The following is a 17,500-nucleotide window of genomic DNA, read 5'->3' on the forward strand; positions in this document are numbered from 1 at the left end:
CGTTAGTCCATAGCAAGGGAGTTTGGACAGCAGGGAACGGTGCCCATCTCTTGCCCATCTTTAACTCACAACTTACTCGGCTCTTACCAGTCTCTTATCCACCTCAATTACCTGTCTTTTCCTCATTTTCCACCTACATCTTGCTCACCAGTTACCCATTTATTACCACTTACCTATATCTCTTATCCCTCTTTTTTCTGTTTCTTACCACTAACCAGTCTCTTACTCGCTATTCAAATATTTTACTCACCGTTTACCCACCTCTTACCACATACCCATCACTGACTCAACATGTACTCATCACTTCTCTTTCCCCCTCCATCAGCCTCGGCAGCGGTACTCGATCATGCACAACTGGGGGTCAGCGGGCAGCATCACCCTCACCCACGCAGCCACGCCCACGCCCACCCCCACGCCCAGACACGCCCGCCTCAGCCCCAGGGACCTCCAGCCTCGCCCCACCAGCCAGTACCGTAAGATTGAGGACGACGACGTCGGTACAGTGCACCTCCGGAGACACCCTGACCAGCTGGAAGGTAGGTACACCCCCGGTGTTTGACACTATACACAGTTTTTCTTAATCGAGGCGAAGATGCACTTGAAAGATTGGTGATTATTGGCTGAATGCAACATTACTTCATCAATCAATCAATCAATCATTTCCTGTGGCACCCTCGGGGATGCATAGGGCCTCGATGAACTCACACCACCACATCCTATCTTGTGCTAACTCCTCAAGATCTCCCCAACACTCATCTCCAGCTTCCCGTCTCATTGTCCTCACCCACGTCTCTTTTGGCCTTCCTCTACGTCTCCTACCAAGTGCCACCCACCCTGGTGTACCTCGTACTATTCCCTGTCTCCTATACACATGTCCTAGCCACTTCCATCGTGAGAACCTAACATATTCATCGACCGGCTGCACTCCCGTTATTTCTCTAATTCTACTATTTGGTATCCTTTCCCACCACTTAACACCTAATATTCTTCTAAGTGCTTTGTTTTCAAACACCAAGAATTTATTTTCCATAGTCACTGTGCTGTACCAAGACTCGTGTCCATAAATTAAGACACTCCTAACCATTACCTTATAAAGTTTGATTTTTGTATGCACAGAAAAATTTTTATTATTCCAAATATTTTTAAGCATTCCCATTGCCTGATTAGCCTTCTTTAACCTTTCCTCGAATTCAAAGTTCAAAGAACCATCCTTGGCCAAATAAGTACCTAAATATTTAAACCTATCAACTTGCTTTACAACCATACCTCCAATTACACATTCCTGCGCATTTTCCATATTCATATTGATTATTTCAGTTTTTCCACAATTAATAACCAAACCCACCTTGCGACCTTCACTCACCAAACAGTCCAACACTCTCTGCATCTCTTCTGGCCCATCACAAATCAAAACTATATCATCTGCATAATCTAAATCCAAAAGTTTCCTGTTTTCTCCCCAAAGTATACCTGCACCGGTTTCTGTTCCAACGCGTTTCATAATGTAATCAATGACCAATATAAATAGTAAAGGCGATAGAACACCACCTTGAATTACGAGTACTCCGGACTTGACTTCAAACGAATCACTTAGACAACCATCAACCATCACTTTACAAAATGTGTCCTCATGCATGTTCATAATGACCCTCACAAACTCCTCTGGTATTCCATAATGTCTCATGATCTTCCCCATAGTCTCTCTCGAAACACTATCAAAAGCCTTTTCAAAATCAACAAAACAAAGACTTAACGGTACTCTCATTTCATTAACTTGCTGCATCAAATGCCTGACTATAAAGATCTGATCATTGCAACCACGTCCCTTTCTAAAACCAGCCTGTTCTTCCCTCAGAATACCCTCAACCACAGGCTCGAACCTATTTAACAACACTCTACTGAAAACTTTCAAAGCTAACGGTGACAAAGAGATTCCCCTCCAATTACCACATTCACTCAGGTCTCCCTTCTTCGGAACTTTAACAATTACACCATTCTTCCAAACTGATGGTAGTAACCCCGTCACCCATATCTTATTGAATAGCTTGGTCAAGATCACTATTAATCTATCCCCCTCCACTTTAAACATTTCCGGAAATAAACCATCCTCCCCTGGTGCCTTATTATTCTTTAACTGTTTTACTGCTTTCTCCACTTCTGCAAGCCTCAACTCTCCTGTTTCTATATTTAAATCTTCCTGAGCAGACGGTATATCCTCTTCTGGTGGTATTGGTCTATTAAGAACACTCTCAAAGTGCTCTTTCCATCTATTTTTAATATCTCCATCTTTGGTCAATAAATTTCCTTCCCTGTCTCTAACTGGTATTTCCTTGCGTTTACCTGCATTACCACTCAGTTCTCTAATCGATTCATATGCTATTCTTTGACTCTGTCCATCATTTTTGTTTATTAAGATTTCAGTCTCTGCAACCTTTTCATCCACACATCTTCTTTTATCTCGCCTAGCTAACCTTCTTACTTCTGAATTCAAACTCCAGTACGCAGCTCTTGCTAATTCAATCTCTCGTTCATCAACGCATTGCATCTCACTCCTCAATTTAGCCTCACCTCTCTTTTTTATCATATCCCACGTTTCCTCTGATATCCATTTCTTTCTCCTGAATCTATGTCTCCTTCCAATCGTACATTCAGCAGTCTCATGCAAAACTTTGTTCACATCCTCCCACATCTCATCTACACTTCTCTCCCCCTCTTCCAACGTTTCCAACACCAAAAACCTATTTCTGCATTCTAATCTGAATTCCTCCTTTTCTTCTCCTTCCCTTCTAAGCTTAACAATATCGTATCTACCAACACCAGATTTTTCCTTCTTCTGATTTTTAAGTTTAAACCTTATTTTTGCAATGCTGAGTTGATGGTCACTACCAATATCCGCTCCCCGTTTAACATGAACATCTAGCAGAGAACTTCTATGCCTCCTACTGATAGCGATGTGATCAATCTGATTTTTATATTTTCCACACGGCGACACCCAAGTTGTCTTGTGTATATTGCAATGCTGAAAGAGTGTGCCCCCGATGACTAAGTCATTTGCTAGACAGAAGCTTCCAAACCTCACTCCGTTTTCACTCATCCTACTTCATAATCTAGCATTATTAACTGACAACAAATATATTAGAGGGAAATTTGGGTTAGTAAATATTTTTTGGACATGTTGCATTCAGCCAATCATCATCAACCTGTCAAGTGCATCTTCGCCTCAATTTAAAAAAAAAACCGGAGTAGGGACATACTCGCCACGATTATTTACTGTTTTATTTTCGCTACCTCGACGATTTTCTTCAGATTAGGGAAGATTTTTTAAACTGGAGGAGATAGATATGGCCTTCATCAACTTCGTCACTGCTGTTGGTCTATCCTAAGCTGATTAATATCGTTTGGAAGTGGCGAGAATAAAATTTGAAAAATGACATTGGACAGAAGGGTTAATGGTTAAAGCACAGTTCCCAACCTGTAATGGTGCAGTTGGGTGAAGAAATTTGACCAGACGGTGATTTTAACAATTCACAACCATGGAGACCTATTTATTGTTCAAATTGGTTACGATCCTTTATGAACACGTAGGTACACTGAAAGCAGTGATGAGAAATAGGGAGGTGAGTATGGAAGTTAAGAAGTCCCTGCATGATAGTATTGTGATCCCTACCCTGACGTATGGAAGCGAGGCGAGACTTGATCCCCTTGCAAGAGGGGAACAAGTCAAGAGTGAGAGCAGTGGAGATGAGTTACTTGAGAGGAGCATGTGGAGTGACGTGGAGGGACAGGTTGACGAATGAAGAAGTGAAGGAACGTTGTGGGGTGGATGTGGATGTGGTTGAGAAGATTAGGAGAAATACACTGAGGTGGTTTGGACATGTGAAGAGAATGGAGAATGAAAGACTGACTAAGAGGGTGTATGTAGGTGAGGTGGAGGGAGGGAGAGGGAGAGGTAGACCGAGGATGAGGTGGAGGGATGGAGTTGAGAGGTATATGAGGGAGGGGGGGGTGAGTTGGGGGGAGGATAGTCAAATGGTGGGTGACAGAGCGACTTGGAGGCGTTTTGTCTGCGGCCACCCTTTGCGGGATTAGGGCGTCGGGCTATAGATAGATAGATAGATAGAAATTATTAAAGTAAAGAACTGCGAGTAGACAAATTTTTTTTCTGATAATACTTCACCTCTATAGATCTGCTGTTTCGCCGCCATGGACGCACTACAGTATTTTGTCAGGCTAAATCCAGACTCTTTTTTTCAGGTGAAGAAAATGCCAACATTGCAAAGATAAATCGAGTCAGTTTCTGTCCCTTGGGTTACTATACATTATGTACTTTAACTTAGCCTAGACTTTTTTTTTTTTTTTTTTTTGTAGCTAATCATTTCACGTAGCTCGGTGACGGGAAAAAAAGGCTACCACGAGTCATCATCCATCCCAGAGCATTTCTTTATGACGAACATAATTTTGTAGTTTTAATCTATTGTCACAACTCATTCACGATGAAGAGATGGCAGTTTTTAGTCAAGTTAAAGTGAAAAGAGTATATTTCCTTGAGCTGAACAAAACAGTCTTGTAGTAGCCCAAGTATTCCATTGAAGGTGCAGGGGGTAACGAGTTCACCACGATTATTTATTTCTGATTTAAGTCTTGCTCCGTCCAGACGATTATCATCCGCTCAGGAGACATCATTCGTACACCGGATGGGGTAGATAGACTTTGTAAACCCCTTCACTACTATTAGACCTTCCTATCTCAGATATAATGATCTGGTGGGCGGCAGGAAAAGAAAACAAGTCCCCGAGGGAAGTGTTTAACCCCTTCTGGCCGGTAACTTTTTATTTTGTTTTAATTTGTGCTGTTTTTAGGTAGTTTCATTCAGCTTTAGAGAGAGATTTCGAACAGGAGAGGCTGGATATAGCCTTCATTAATATGTCACTACAAGGAGTCTACCAAAAGCTGATTAAAATCGCCTAGAGATACCAAGAACTTCTCAGTAAAACACGTCAGCAGATTAAGGATGTCGAGATCCTCTGTGAATATAACTAGACGTAAGCTGGCATCTCTCCATGTTGAGTGCGGAGCTATAACAAGAGAGTAACACGAATATGATGCTAGTCACGGAGAAGCGCTATGAAAAGGATGCGGAATCGTAGTATTGTCGTATCCGCCATTGAAAAAGGATGGAGAGCCATACTGTTGTCTTAATCTGTCATTGAGCTACAGGAAATTAGGCTGCAAAAGGGCTAAAAATCTCGGTCAGGTTAATGTTGAATTACACCTCCACAGACCGTACCAATGAGGCTCGAGTGGGAGGCGCTGAAGGTGGAGCCAAGGCTGAGTGGGACAGAGCTGGAGCTGGGATGGACCAAAGCGGGGCGGAAGGAGGCGAGGATGGGACGGACATTGGACGAGAGGGAGCGAGTGTGGACCAGGCAGGGAGCCAGGTGAACCAGGGGGCGGAGCAGATGGCCTCTGGACCGCAACGGGGCAGGGGCCGTCCGGAAGATGCCTTGTACCCGGAGGAGAAGCGGAGGCTCAAGGACGAGGACGAGGAGGAGCTGGAGCATATCAGAGTGTGAGTACTTGATAAGGGGGTGGGGGGAGGCAGGGAGAATAAACAAAGAGGGAGGAAATAGGGAGGAAAGGAGAGGAAAAGGGAAGGAATGACTCTTTGAAGGAGGGAAGAGGGAAGGCAGGGAAACAGGGAGGGAAGTAAAATGGGGGAAAGGAGAGCAAAAGGGAAGGTATGAAGGTTGGAAGGAGGGAAGAAGAGGGAGAGATGGGAGGGAAGAATTGAAGAAGGGAGGAAGGAGGGAGAGAGGGAAGGAGGAGGGGTAGAGGACAAGGTGGTGAAGCACGGGACGGGTCAGTGGACTCGTAACCTGTAATTCAGCGGTAATCAATGTAATAATCGCTAATCACAGGTGACGCTTGGCTCCTGGTTAGAGAGAGAATGGGAGAGATAAATATGTATATGCTTTATACATTAGACTACCACAAGCAGTTTGTGGTTAGAAGGCTTGAAGAAAAAATACTTCGGATTTAAAAAGTTATTAAAAGACTTATTACTTCAGAAACCCAAAGCGTGCCTCTCTTTGCTCGCAATAGTCGTCCTACATTATAGCTCATCTTTCTACTTTCTTTAGCATTTTTCTACATTTACAATCACTACCCGCATACCCTCTACAGTAATCGGTCAGCCCTTTATCATCTTTCAGTATTCTCAGAGTATTGTGTTCGTTATTTATCTTGACAGAATTATATCACGTCTGAAAACCCAACTTCTTGGAGATCGCGTGTGCTGACCCGTCTACGTGTTTTCTTTAACCCGGCACCCTTTCCGACTCTGTACAGAGGCTTCATTCACTTCTGTGGATATACGAGTAGTTCTTGCGTACTTGTGTGTGTGTGTGTGTGTGTGTGTGTGTGTGTGTGTGTGTGATAGAGAGGGGGGGGGCTCACTTCATTTAGCTTTCTAAACAAAAAGTGACGTCAAAGGAGAGAATGAGGAACGGCTGGAGAGAATGGAAGTCAGAAGCAACAAAAGAAAAAGGATGAGACGAGAGAGAGAGAGAGAGAATGGAGGAAAGGAGAAAAAAAGGAAGAGGACGGAAGAAGGATAGAGAGAATGGATGAGGGAGGGAAGTGGAGAGAGTGATAAAAAAAAAAACGGGAGGAAAGAAACCATAGAGAAAATACTGTGCAGAAGTATGAGGATATAAGATTGCTGGATTAAAAAAAAAAAACGTGAAAGATATCAGAATGAGATGAGAAGGAAGAGGGAGAACGAGGGGAGGAGGAAGGATTGAAAAAGATTGAAAGAACGTAGGTAAGAAAACAGGTAGTTAAGACGGAAGGAAAATGGAAGGGAAGAAGAGAGGAACGTAGACAGGTGGAAGGACGTATACGAGTAGATAGGAACGCAGGTCAGAAGGAAGGAAATACGGTATAGAAAGAAAGGAAGGAAAGTATAAAAAAGAAAGCGAAAAAGGTGGGTTAAGTAGACAGGGAGGTAGGTAGAAAGGAAGGAAGGCATGTGAGAAGAAAGGAAGGAAGGCATGTGAGAAGAAAGGAAATGATCAAGTGTTTGGAGAGAGAGAGAGAGAGAGAGAATAATATCTGTCTAGCACGAAACCATTAGGTCATATGACGCTAAGTACATTCACGTGACAGGGATGATGCAAGCGCCAAGGCAGCAGAGACTATATATAACAAAGCTAGGGGATGTGGGACGAACAGTATATAAAACACGCAACAGAAAAATGCTGGGGATTCACTTAGATGTGACAGGGAGGGTGAACGGGCCAGTGCAAGAAGACAAGGAAAAAGCTTAATGGTGTTGTCCAAGGGCAATTTATAAGATGTTTTACACTAGGTCGAAGCTGAGAACAAGAGCAGAGAGGGGATTCTTCATTGGGCATTCAGTAACCATGAGCAGACATTACTTTACCATGCGTAATCTGTGTGGGGAGAGAGAGAGAGAGGGAGAGGGAGAGTTGTGTGGGGTCACAGTCATAAACACTCTTGAGCTTAAGTTGTGTTTAAGATTGCTTAGTTATGCTTTTAGTTTTTCTCACACGGCTACCAAGCACTTCAGAACCCAACTTTACTTTGTTCACTTTAACTAAGCATATAATTACCATCTTTCCATCATGAATGTTACCATCCATCCGTCATGAATGTTGGGTTGTAACAAGATACTAGCACTAGATTTGGTGGTAGTTACGAGGATGTTCAGTGGAAAGGATGAATAGTATGTACTATTATATTCTGACACTGAGATATGAATCATAATCTCTTAAAGGACGAAAATCTCGGTCTGTTTAAAATGAATGAACTCCAGGCTACAGTGAATAGTAATGCGATATAAGAAAACCAGAGTTGCCTTTAAAAATAATAATACTGTCATGGAGACTTGTATCTTCATATGGATTTATGCACCTTACTTTTCGAAATGATGGGCTTGATACACCTTTCCTTAACCCCTTCAGCTACCAACCAGTTCTCTTAAAGTTGAATAAAATCGTATGATAGCATGAAGAATGTACAGTGTACAACATAAACTTACCATTGCAGTGTTACGATCCCTTTCTTGAGTAGCGTCTCCACGGATGTAAGCGTAGGTACAGTTGATTTTGGACGCGGTTCTGTTACTATAAGTTATGCTCGACTCGGGCTGCACGGTATACATTATCATCGCACTGTTATGACCCTTTTTGAATACTGGACCGTGAGCTGCGTCGCCACGAATGTAAACAAAGGTACAGCTGATCTTGGACGCGGGACCGTTTCTATAATAGTCATGTGCAACTCGGACTGCAGTCATCTGAACCTTCCGTAAGGCCGATGACATGCCGTACCCTTTAGGATTCCCAGTACCATCAGTCTCAATAGAGCTGTTGTGAAGTGAAATCATGATTTTTCCGATATAAATTAATGCTGTAATTCCTCTACTTGATTCTGTTACCAGAGAATTGTAGTTATTTCAGTGTTAGTTGATACCTACCGCGCCTCAGAGTTTCACATAAATGTATGTATATACTTCACAGCAAAATAGGAATGTATGAATGTCCACAATAGATACATATGGTGACTGAATGCTTTTCAGATAACATCTTGGTACACAAGAAAAGTATAAGGGATCTACTCTCCATGATTCATTAGGGGCTCCATTCTCCTGTCTAAAATTTTATCGAAGTTACGAGCCACGGACAACACAGAGAAGGCATAGTCAAGGAGAGGGATTACGCCCATGAATGTACCACTACATGACCCACCAACTTTTGTTATAATGTGGTTTTAAAATTTCACAGGTTTTGGGGGAGGCGGTGGCTGAATCGGTAGAGAGGCGGCCTACAGTCCTGATGGACCCAGGTTCGAATCCCGGCTGGGGCAGGGAACAGTTTATGGATTTGAATTTCATAGAAGCAGACTTTCCTGATCTACCAGATGACCCGCCGACATGTCATAAAAGTACCCCCGCTAATACCAATACACCAGTCCTGCATGAGACAGCCCTAGCATGTATTCAATATGGACGGTGGGTGTTAGCGCCGAAGTGGTGACATGTGGAGGTGTAGGAGGACTACTGGGCCTTGGGATAGGCTACTGCCCCCGAGATATAGGCCATGAAGCCTTTGCCCAGAGTCGGACACATAAAAAAAAAAAAAAAAAAAAAAAAAATCGTAAGGCTGCAATGATTCACTCTCAGCTAAACATCATCATCCTGTGTTAGCTAGAATAGAATGTGAGAGTTAGCTGGGTCATGAGAGAGTTATTAGTAAATTTTGCACATGAAAACTGGTAAATTTCACTATACGGATACAGTACTGCTTCCAGATATCAAGGGTGTAAACACACACACACACACACACACACACACACACACACACACACACACACACACACACACACACACACATTATGTAAGCACATAATGAATTCAGTGTGTTAGTTACTTAACCCCCCCAACACGAAGACGTCATTTATATTGCCCTACCTACCTCTTGGCAATTTTATTCACCCTAGAAGAGACTTTGCGTGTTGTAGGAGTCGGATACCTTCATTAATACAATTCTGTAAGAGAGGCCTTTGCTAAAGTGAAGGATGTCGTGTGGAGATGGTGCCATAGAGAGAGAGAGAGCGTTTCAAGCTGGAGAAAGAAGAGGGGAAGGAAAGTAGAAAAACAGAGAAGTAATGAAGAAAGGACAAAGGAAGAGTAAGAAAGGGAGAAGGGAAAGATGGTTAGAAAAAGGGAGAGAAATAAGGAAGGGTGGAAGGAGTGAAGGGGAGGAAGAGGAGTTAGGGTGTAAGATTAAAATAAACGGGGCGAAAGAGAGGAGGGAGGGAGGGAGGGAGAGAATGACGGGGATAAGGAGGGTATGTGACTGTGCCTAATGGAGAGTGAGGCCAAAGCTACATATCAAGGAGAGGAAAACAGTTGTGGTGGTGGTGGTGGTGGGTGCTGGTGGTAGTGGTAGGTAATCAATCAGCTTTATTTCGTATGTCTCGATACATAAAAAATATACATTTCATCATTATAAAGGTGGCAGTAGTACAGGAGCAGCAGCTGCATACCGTATAAGCAGCAGTAATTGCAGTAGTACATATGTATATTACATATATAGTTGGTGATGTACTGTACAATTATATCTGAAGGAAAAAATCGCATTAAAAGTAGTGATAAGGACCTGAGGACATAACAGTGCACGTACACTTTATTATTCTAGTAGAATAAAAAAAATAGCATCAATAAAATATCAAAAAGGTCCAAGGTAAAATAAGAAAAGCTATCATCAATACAATTAAAGAAAAGTCCTAGGTGAAGTATAAAAGCAAGCATCAATGAAAAATAAAAGATCCAAAGAAAATATAAAAGTCAGGAGCCATTAAATAATAAAAAGGTCCAAATAAAATATAAAAGCTAGCAGCCATATACAAATAAAAAGGTTCAAATAAAATATAAAAGCTAGCAGCCACAATAATATAAAAAGGTCCAAATAAAATATAAGAGCTTGCACCCATAAAAATATAAAAAGGTCCACATAAAATATAAAAGCTAGCACCAATAAAAACATAAAAAAGGTTCAAATAAAATATAAAAGCTTGCAGCCATAAAAATATATGAAGGTCCAAATAAAATATAAAGCTAGCACCAATGAAACGTAAAAAGGTCCAGGGTAAAATATAAAATCTAGTAGCCATAAAATATACAAGGAGCGCGCCTGTCCTTATGCCTTTGTACGCATTAAATCCTTGATCTTAAAATATCTAGCTCTTCATGAGTTGGACTAACATTATATATACTGTTTATGCAATGTGATCATTAATCAGGTACTGCATAAAAAAATCCTCCTTAATATAAGAAATATTGTTTTTAATGAGAGGGTGTTGTGACTTTAACAATCTTTTACAATATCTTGCTTATACCAATGCAGTGTGCTGCTTAAATAGCAGTTGATCTCACCAAGCTGCCGTAATGTGACTGCTGGCAAATATTGGAACATTACTGATACGTTTAAGGGCTTTACTAAAGGCAGTTTCAAGAGCCTAAAAAATTTTTGAATTAAAAGAAGTGCTGTGGTTCCATAATGGAAGTCCATAATCTGGTAAACAGCATAACTTAAAAAGAAATAAAAAGGTGAATTTGTCAACAAATTTAAAATTTCAAAAAATGCAATTAAAAAAAGAGTAAAAGTTATTAAATCTAAAGAAATATCTTCAGGATCTTTGAAATTAAAAGAAACATTATGACCCAGGAATTTAAATACTTTCACCACCTGCAGCACATCACCATTCAGCTCAATGGTCTCCAGTGGTTCATCTTGCCTATTACTAAAAATGACACATTTAGTCTTGTCCCTGTTAATCGTGAGTAAATATTCATCTATACAATTTCCAAGTTTACCGTACAGAACCTGCATTTCAGCTGCTGTTCCTGCCAGTCATACCAAATCATCTGCATGTGCTAGAATATTGCATCTAATATCCCCAAACCATCATCCACAATCAGAGTTCGAAATATCATTTATATCATTTATGTCAAAACTAAACAAAAACGGAGACAAAATGCTCCCCTGGCTCGCACCTTTCTCTATGAAGCAATAGGTACTAAATGAATTTTTCCATCTAATATTAACTTGCTGGTTCCTCAGGTAATGCAGTATCAAAAGCACCATGTCAAAGGAAGAGAACATCTAAGTACCTTCTTCCCCAATATAAAGTGATCTACCTTGTCAAAAGCCTTACTTAAATCAATAAGAGTGGAAATGCCTGATCTTTTTCTTTGAGAATACTTCTTCTTGACTTCCTTTAAGATGAAACAAGCATCCGTGGTTGAAGAACCAGTCCTAAAACCTAGTTGCCTAAATTTAATTATAATCTCTGATAAAACATTTGAAATAATTCAAAAAATTTTAAAAGACATGAGGACTGCATGACTGGTTGGTAATTTGAGGAGTCGGTAACATTTATCTTAGTATCATTTGTTACGGGAGTAATAGTACCCTTCAGAAGATTACCAGGGAGGTAACAATAAGCAAAGCACAAATTATATTAGGAATAATAGTAATAGTAGGAAGAGGAGGAGTGATAGTTTTAGTTGTTGAAATAATAAGTTCCTGTGATCTATATTATAATGATCCGATTTCTGTATGATTGTTTGTTACCATAACACAGGAAAAACGGCGCAACGTAGCGCAATTTTTGTGAGAGCAAGGTACCGTTAAAAGGCTCTAACTTGAAGAATTAAACAATTTCGAGTTCAGTTGGGCCACCAGTTCTCGAGTGATGATTCATTTCTGGCCTTTTGCTTCAGATTTAGTATTTGCTTTTCGTCCTTGGTCTGGCATTGAAATTACCAGCATTGCGAGGGAACTGTGAAGTGTTTGTTGTATTATCACTCTCGCCTCTCCTTCCTTCCTCCTTATATTCCTAAAATTGTATACTATAATGCGTTAGTATAGTAGCAAACACTACTATCCTGCCTCTCTATCTCTTTTCTCAGCGGGTGTCCCAGCAGGATAAGATAAAAATAAGGGAATATTCCTCGCTCCGTCACGCTCGCGGCATGAGTAATTCAAATTTTTGTTACCTCGACTGAAAACAGGATTTGACTTCACACTTTAACCAAGTAATAATAATAATGATAATAATAATAATTAATAATAATAATAATAATAAATAATGTGGGAAGGAGGTGGAAGGAAAACACGGGTGAAATAGAGGTGAGCTTTATTCCCGACTAGTTTCGCCTGTGGCTTCTTCAGGGATACTGAAAAACTCACGGACTGGATGAGCTTATATGCAGGTGATGGGGAAATTGGGAATAGCCTTCTGCCGGCTGTCAGACTTTGCTGTCCTGTGTCCTGTTTCAGGTGTGCGTCGCTCTATAGATGATCTTATCTCCCAAGGGTGTCATTAAGGTGGCCTCTCCCTCCACGAGGCAACCACCTTAGCTGCCGTTTTTGACCATACCATGTGTCCTGTCCTCTTGTTAATGTTTTTATTGGTTGTGATGTGCAAAGATCCCACCACATTTCTCTGTTGTATTGAGAGTCCTTTCTTTAATATTGAGGCATTGCTCCACTGTGGTAACTGACCTTTTTCATCAGTGTGGTTGACTAATGCACTACTATGATGGTGGAATCTCAGTTTTTTTTTTTTTTTTTTTCTCAAAACCTCTGCCTGTTTCTCCGAAATAACTGTGGTCACATCCGTTACATGGAATCTATTGTACTGTTCGCTATTCTCAATTGTTATATTGCGTCTCTTCCCCTTCACTATATCACCTACTTGTGGTCCCGTGCCACTAATGATGTATCCTGTGTGGAGGAGTACCCTACGTAATTCTGTGACAATTTCTGACTGTGGAACAATTAGATACTTGTTTTTATTTTTATCTCTTCTGCATTATGGACGCCGCCTTTACGTTTACTTTCACCAGGAAACCCTTGGGATATCCCAGTTTGATGAAAGCCTTTTTTTTTTTTTTTTTTTTTTTTTTTTTTTTTTTTTTTTTAATGCGAGGAAGAAGGAACCAAAGGCCATGAGCCCGCAGTAACAGTTCCCTCCAAGAGAAAAACAAAATACAATAGAGAGCCATATTCAAGATCCGATCATTTTGAGATGATCTATCTGTCTGTCTATTGCCAGACTCCCTAATCCCGTAAGGGATTGGGGGATAAGATCATCTATAGAGCGACGCACACCTGAGACAGGACACAGGACAGCAAAGTCTGACAGCCGGCAGAAGGCTATTCCCAATTTCCCCATCACCTGCATATAAGCTCATCCAGTCCGTGAGTTTTTCAGTATCCCTGAAGAAGCCACAGGCGAAACTAGTCGGGAATAAAGCTCACCTCTATTTCACCCGTGTTTCCTTCCACCTCCTTCCCACATTTGTCATAATGTCTCTACAACAAGAACAACAACAACAACAACAATAATAATGATAATAATAATAATAATAATAATAATAATAGTAATAATAAGAATGATAATGATAATTTGTTGATGATGGTAATTACAGTTTTGAAAATAACAGTAAAGACGATAATTAATAACTGGTGATTGATGATCTATCTACTCTACCTACTGCCAGACGCCATAATCCCGTAAGGGGAGATGATGGTAATTATAATAATAATAATAATAATTATTATTATTATTATTATTATTAGTAGTAGTAGTAATAGTAATAGTATTTTTATTAACGGTAAGCCATTCCCATATTACTTTTGCTTGTCGCTGGAACTGCTCTTCCGTCCTATAGTCCAAAACACTAATACTTCGTAGGTGATATGACCGGCTTGCTCCCTTGGCGGCATCACACCATTCAGACACAACCCTACTTTTGGGGATTCGGCCTGGCGTCCTGAGAGAGAGAGAGAGAGAGAGAGAGAGATGCGTACAGAGGGAGGCAGAAGGAGAAAAAGAGGGAAGGGAGGGAGCAAAGAAAAAAAAATCTGGAGAAGGAAATTGTGGCGACAGGAACGGAGAGAGAGAGAGAGAGAGAGAGAGAGAGAGAGAGAGAGAGAGAGAGAGAGAGAAGTAAGGAAGCAAGGAAGGGAAGGATAGGGAGGAAGAAGGGTGAGAGTGCAAGATTAATATAAATGGGGCGAAGGAGAGGAGGAAGGGAGGGAAGGATGGAGAGAAAGGGATAGAGAGATTATGAGTAATTGAGAGTGAGGCCAAGGCTACATTTCAAGGTGAGGGAGAGTAGCAGTAGTAGTAGTTGTAGTAGTAGCAGCAGCAGTAGTAATGATGATGATATGATGATGATGATTGTGACTAATAATAGCAATAATTATTATGGAAGTACAGTGATTATATTATTATTATTATTATTATTATTATCATCATCATCATCATCATCATCATCATCATCATCATCATCATCATCATCATCATCATCCTCGATTCATCATCATCATCATTATTAAACCACAACTTAAACCTCATAATGATCCCTTTCTAATGACCCCATGGAGTGAAGGGGTTAAGACATACTAACTATAAAAAAAGTGGCGTACTGTATATTTTATTTATGCCCTTGATGTCGATTTTTTTACACATGAAGATTTTTCCAGATGACAAAAAAATCCTCTCTCTCTCTCTCTCTCTCTCTCTCTCTCTCTCTCTCTCTCTCTCTCTCTCTCTCTCTCTCTCTCTCAGTTTTTATTACTGTTGTTGGATTTCTATCCGGAATGAGAGAGAGAGAGAGAGAGAGAGAGAGAGAGCAAACAACCCCGAGGGAGGGGCTCAAGGTCAACATAACTTAGGCTATTATAACAGAGAGAGAGGGAGAGAGAAAGAGAGAAAACAGAAGACGAGAAAAAAGAGAGAGAGAGAGAGAGAGAGAGAGAGAAGAACAGAAGACACGAGAAAAAAGACAGACAGAGGGAGGAAGAGAGTTTTAGACAGGGAGAGAGTTTACATAGAGGGAGGAAGTGAGAGAAGGAAGAATAAAAGGAGAAATAAGAGAAGAGAAGTAAGGTATATGAGGGGAGTGAGAAGGAGTGTCAGAGGGACGAAGGGGGGAGGAGAGAGAAAAGGGAGGAGAATAAGAGGAAGAAATGGGAAGGAAAAGTATGGGGGAGAGAAGGAAAGGAGAGGGGCAAGGATGGAGAGGAGAAAAGATGGAGGGGGAGAGGAGAAAAGTTGAGAAATATGGAAGGGGGAGGGGAGAGAAAGGAAGGAATATAAGAACATAAGAACATAAGAAGAGAGGATAACTGCAGTAGGCCTGTTGGCCCATGCTAGGCAGCTTCTAGAAGAGTAACTGAACTACTAGAATTAGATAAGGATAGCAAAGAAGAAGGCTCTATAGGGAAGGAGTGGGAAAAAGAGAGAACAGCGAATTGGAAGGGGTAAGGAAGGAAAGGAACAAAGTAGAGAGACAGCGACAGAAAGAACGGGAGAGGGAGAGGGGAAGAAGTGGAGAGGAAGGGAGCAGAGAGGAGAGCAAACAGAGACAGGCCTGTGTACCTGTTGATCCAGTCATGGTTGTTTGTTACAAAGATGACTTGTTATTTTTGTTGCTGTTGTTACAGGGCCGGCGGAGACTGCAGGCTTAGGTTACCAGCTTCCTGCAGTCCATTATCCTAGGTCAGGGGATAGGGAAGTTTGTGGGACGTTTGTATATTTAACCCCTTCACTCCAGTTATATATATATATATATATATATATATATATATTATTTTGTTCCTGCTACAACCAAACGATTCTACTCAGGCTCGGAGAGACTTGGAAGTGGTGGAGTTAGATATAGCCATAATTAACTCCTTCGCTGCAATAAATACCTTGTAAGTTGAGAGAAAATCGTTTGGTGGCAACAAGAATTAGCTTAAAAAAAAAACCATTACCGGATTCGGGAGCCTAATTTGTATGCCTCTCATCGAAAAGAAGCTCAGGCATTCTAAATTTCAGTGGGGAGGAGTGGAATTCACCAAGGAGTCCATATATAATTGATAAAGTTTTTCCTGGTCGGGACAGGTCTAGTATTTTGTATGTGGATCAAAAGCCAGACGACTTTAACCAGGGTGGGAGTGAGGAATAGGAGCCTGTGTGTTAATGGTCGCGTTAAAGGCTCGGGCGCACGCCAATATGGCCGCCAGAGGTGACTCTGGAAGCAGATACTGATGGATGAAAATTGTCGTTGGTTGGCATCTTAAAGAAAAAGGAAAAGGGAAAATGAAAAGAAAAAAGAAGAGGACAAAAAGAACAAAGGTATTATTCTGGTCGACTGAGAAGGCTTTGTGGTAGTCACTGATTAAATTTAAACGATGTGTGTGTGTGTGTGTGTGTGTGTGTGTGTGTGTGTGTGTGTGTGTGTGTGTGTGTGTGTGTGTGTTTTACGAAGAGAGGAAGGTGGAGGAGGAGGAGGAATTGGGAATAAGGGAGAAGTGGGATCGTGGAGGGTGGACAGAAATAGGAAGGAGAATGAAGAAAGTTTACAAGATGGAGAAGGGAGGGAAGGAAGGTGGAATGGGGGAAGGAAGGAGTGAAGTGTGGGGGGGGGGGAGGAAGAGAGAAAAGAACATCAGAAGAGAGGATAATGCAACAGGCCGGTTGGCTCATGCTAGGCAGCTCTTAGAAGAGTAACTGAACTACTATAGAGTGAGATAAGGAACAAAGAATGAGATAAGGAGCAAAGAAGAAGGCTCTCCCCCGCCCTCCAAACCTTCCAGCGAAAGCGGGCAGGAAAAAAGTCAGAAGGAACACCACGCAGTATAGAAAAACTGGCGTGGACATTTTATAGGAAAGTGTGAAATGAGAAAAAAGAGACTATTATAGTGTAACCTGAAAAGGAAAGAAGAATGAATTTGTACTGGTTACGAGATTTTTTTTTATACCCGCCCCTAATTGGTCATATGTTTGTCTAGCCTCTGCTCGAAATTCTCAATGAAAGGGCCAGCAACTACAATACTAGGTAGCTTATTTCATGCGTCTACTACTTTATTGCCAAACTGATTTCTACGTATTTCCTTATTAAAACTTAATTTGT

At 41.1% G+C, this 17,500-nt stretch overlaps 1 protein-coding gene across 1 annotated transcript in view; it reads left to right on the forward strand.

Moving 5' to 3' along the window:
• LOC145402098 (ATP-binding cassette sub-family C member 5-like) overlaps positions 1-17,500 on the forward strand; it is a 279,936-nt gene that overhangs the window by 9,581 nt on the left and 252,855 nt on the right. Inside the window, exons 2-3 of the mRNA XM_080274212.1 lie at positions 326-536; positions 5,281-5,569. Coding sequence (XP_080130338.1) covers positions 326-536; positions 5,281-5,569 — 500 coding nt within the window. The remainder of the gene's footprint in view (positions 1-325; positions 537-5,280; positions 5,570-17,500) is intronic.

The sequence above is a fragment of the Coenobita brevimanus genome, chromosome 57 (assembly GCF_032717465.1).
Source record: "Coenobita brevimanus isolate Jiangsu-jjx chromosome 57, ASM3271746v2, whole genome shotgun sequence".
Lineage (NCBI taxonomy): Eukaryota > Metazoa > Arthropoda > Malacostraca > Decapoda > Coenobitidae > Coenobita > Coenobita brevimanus.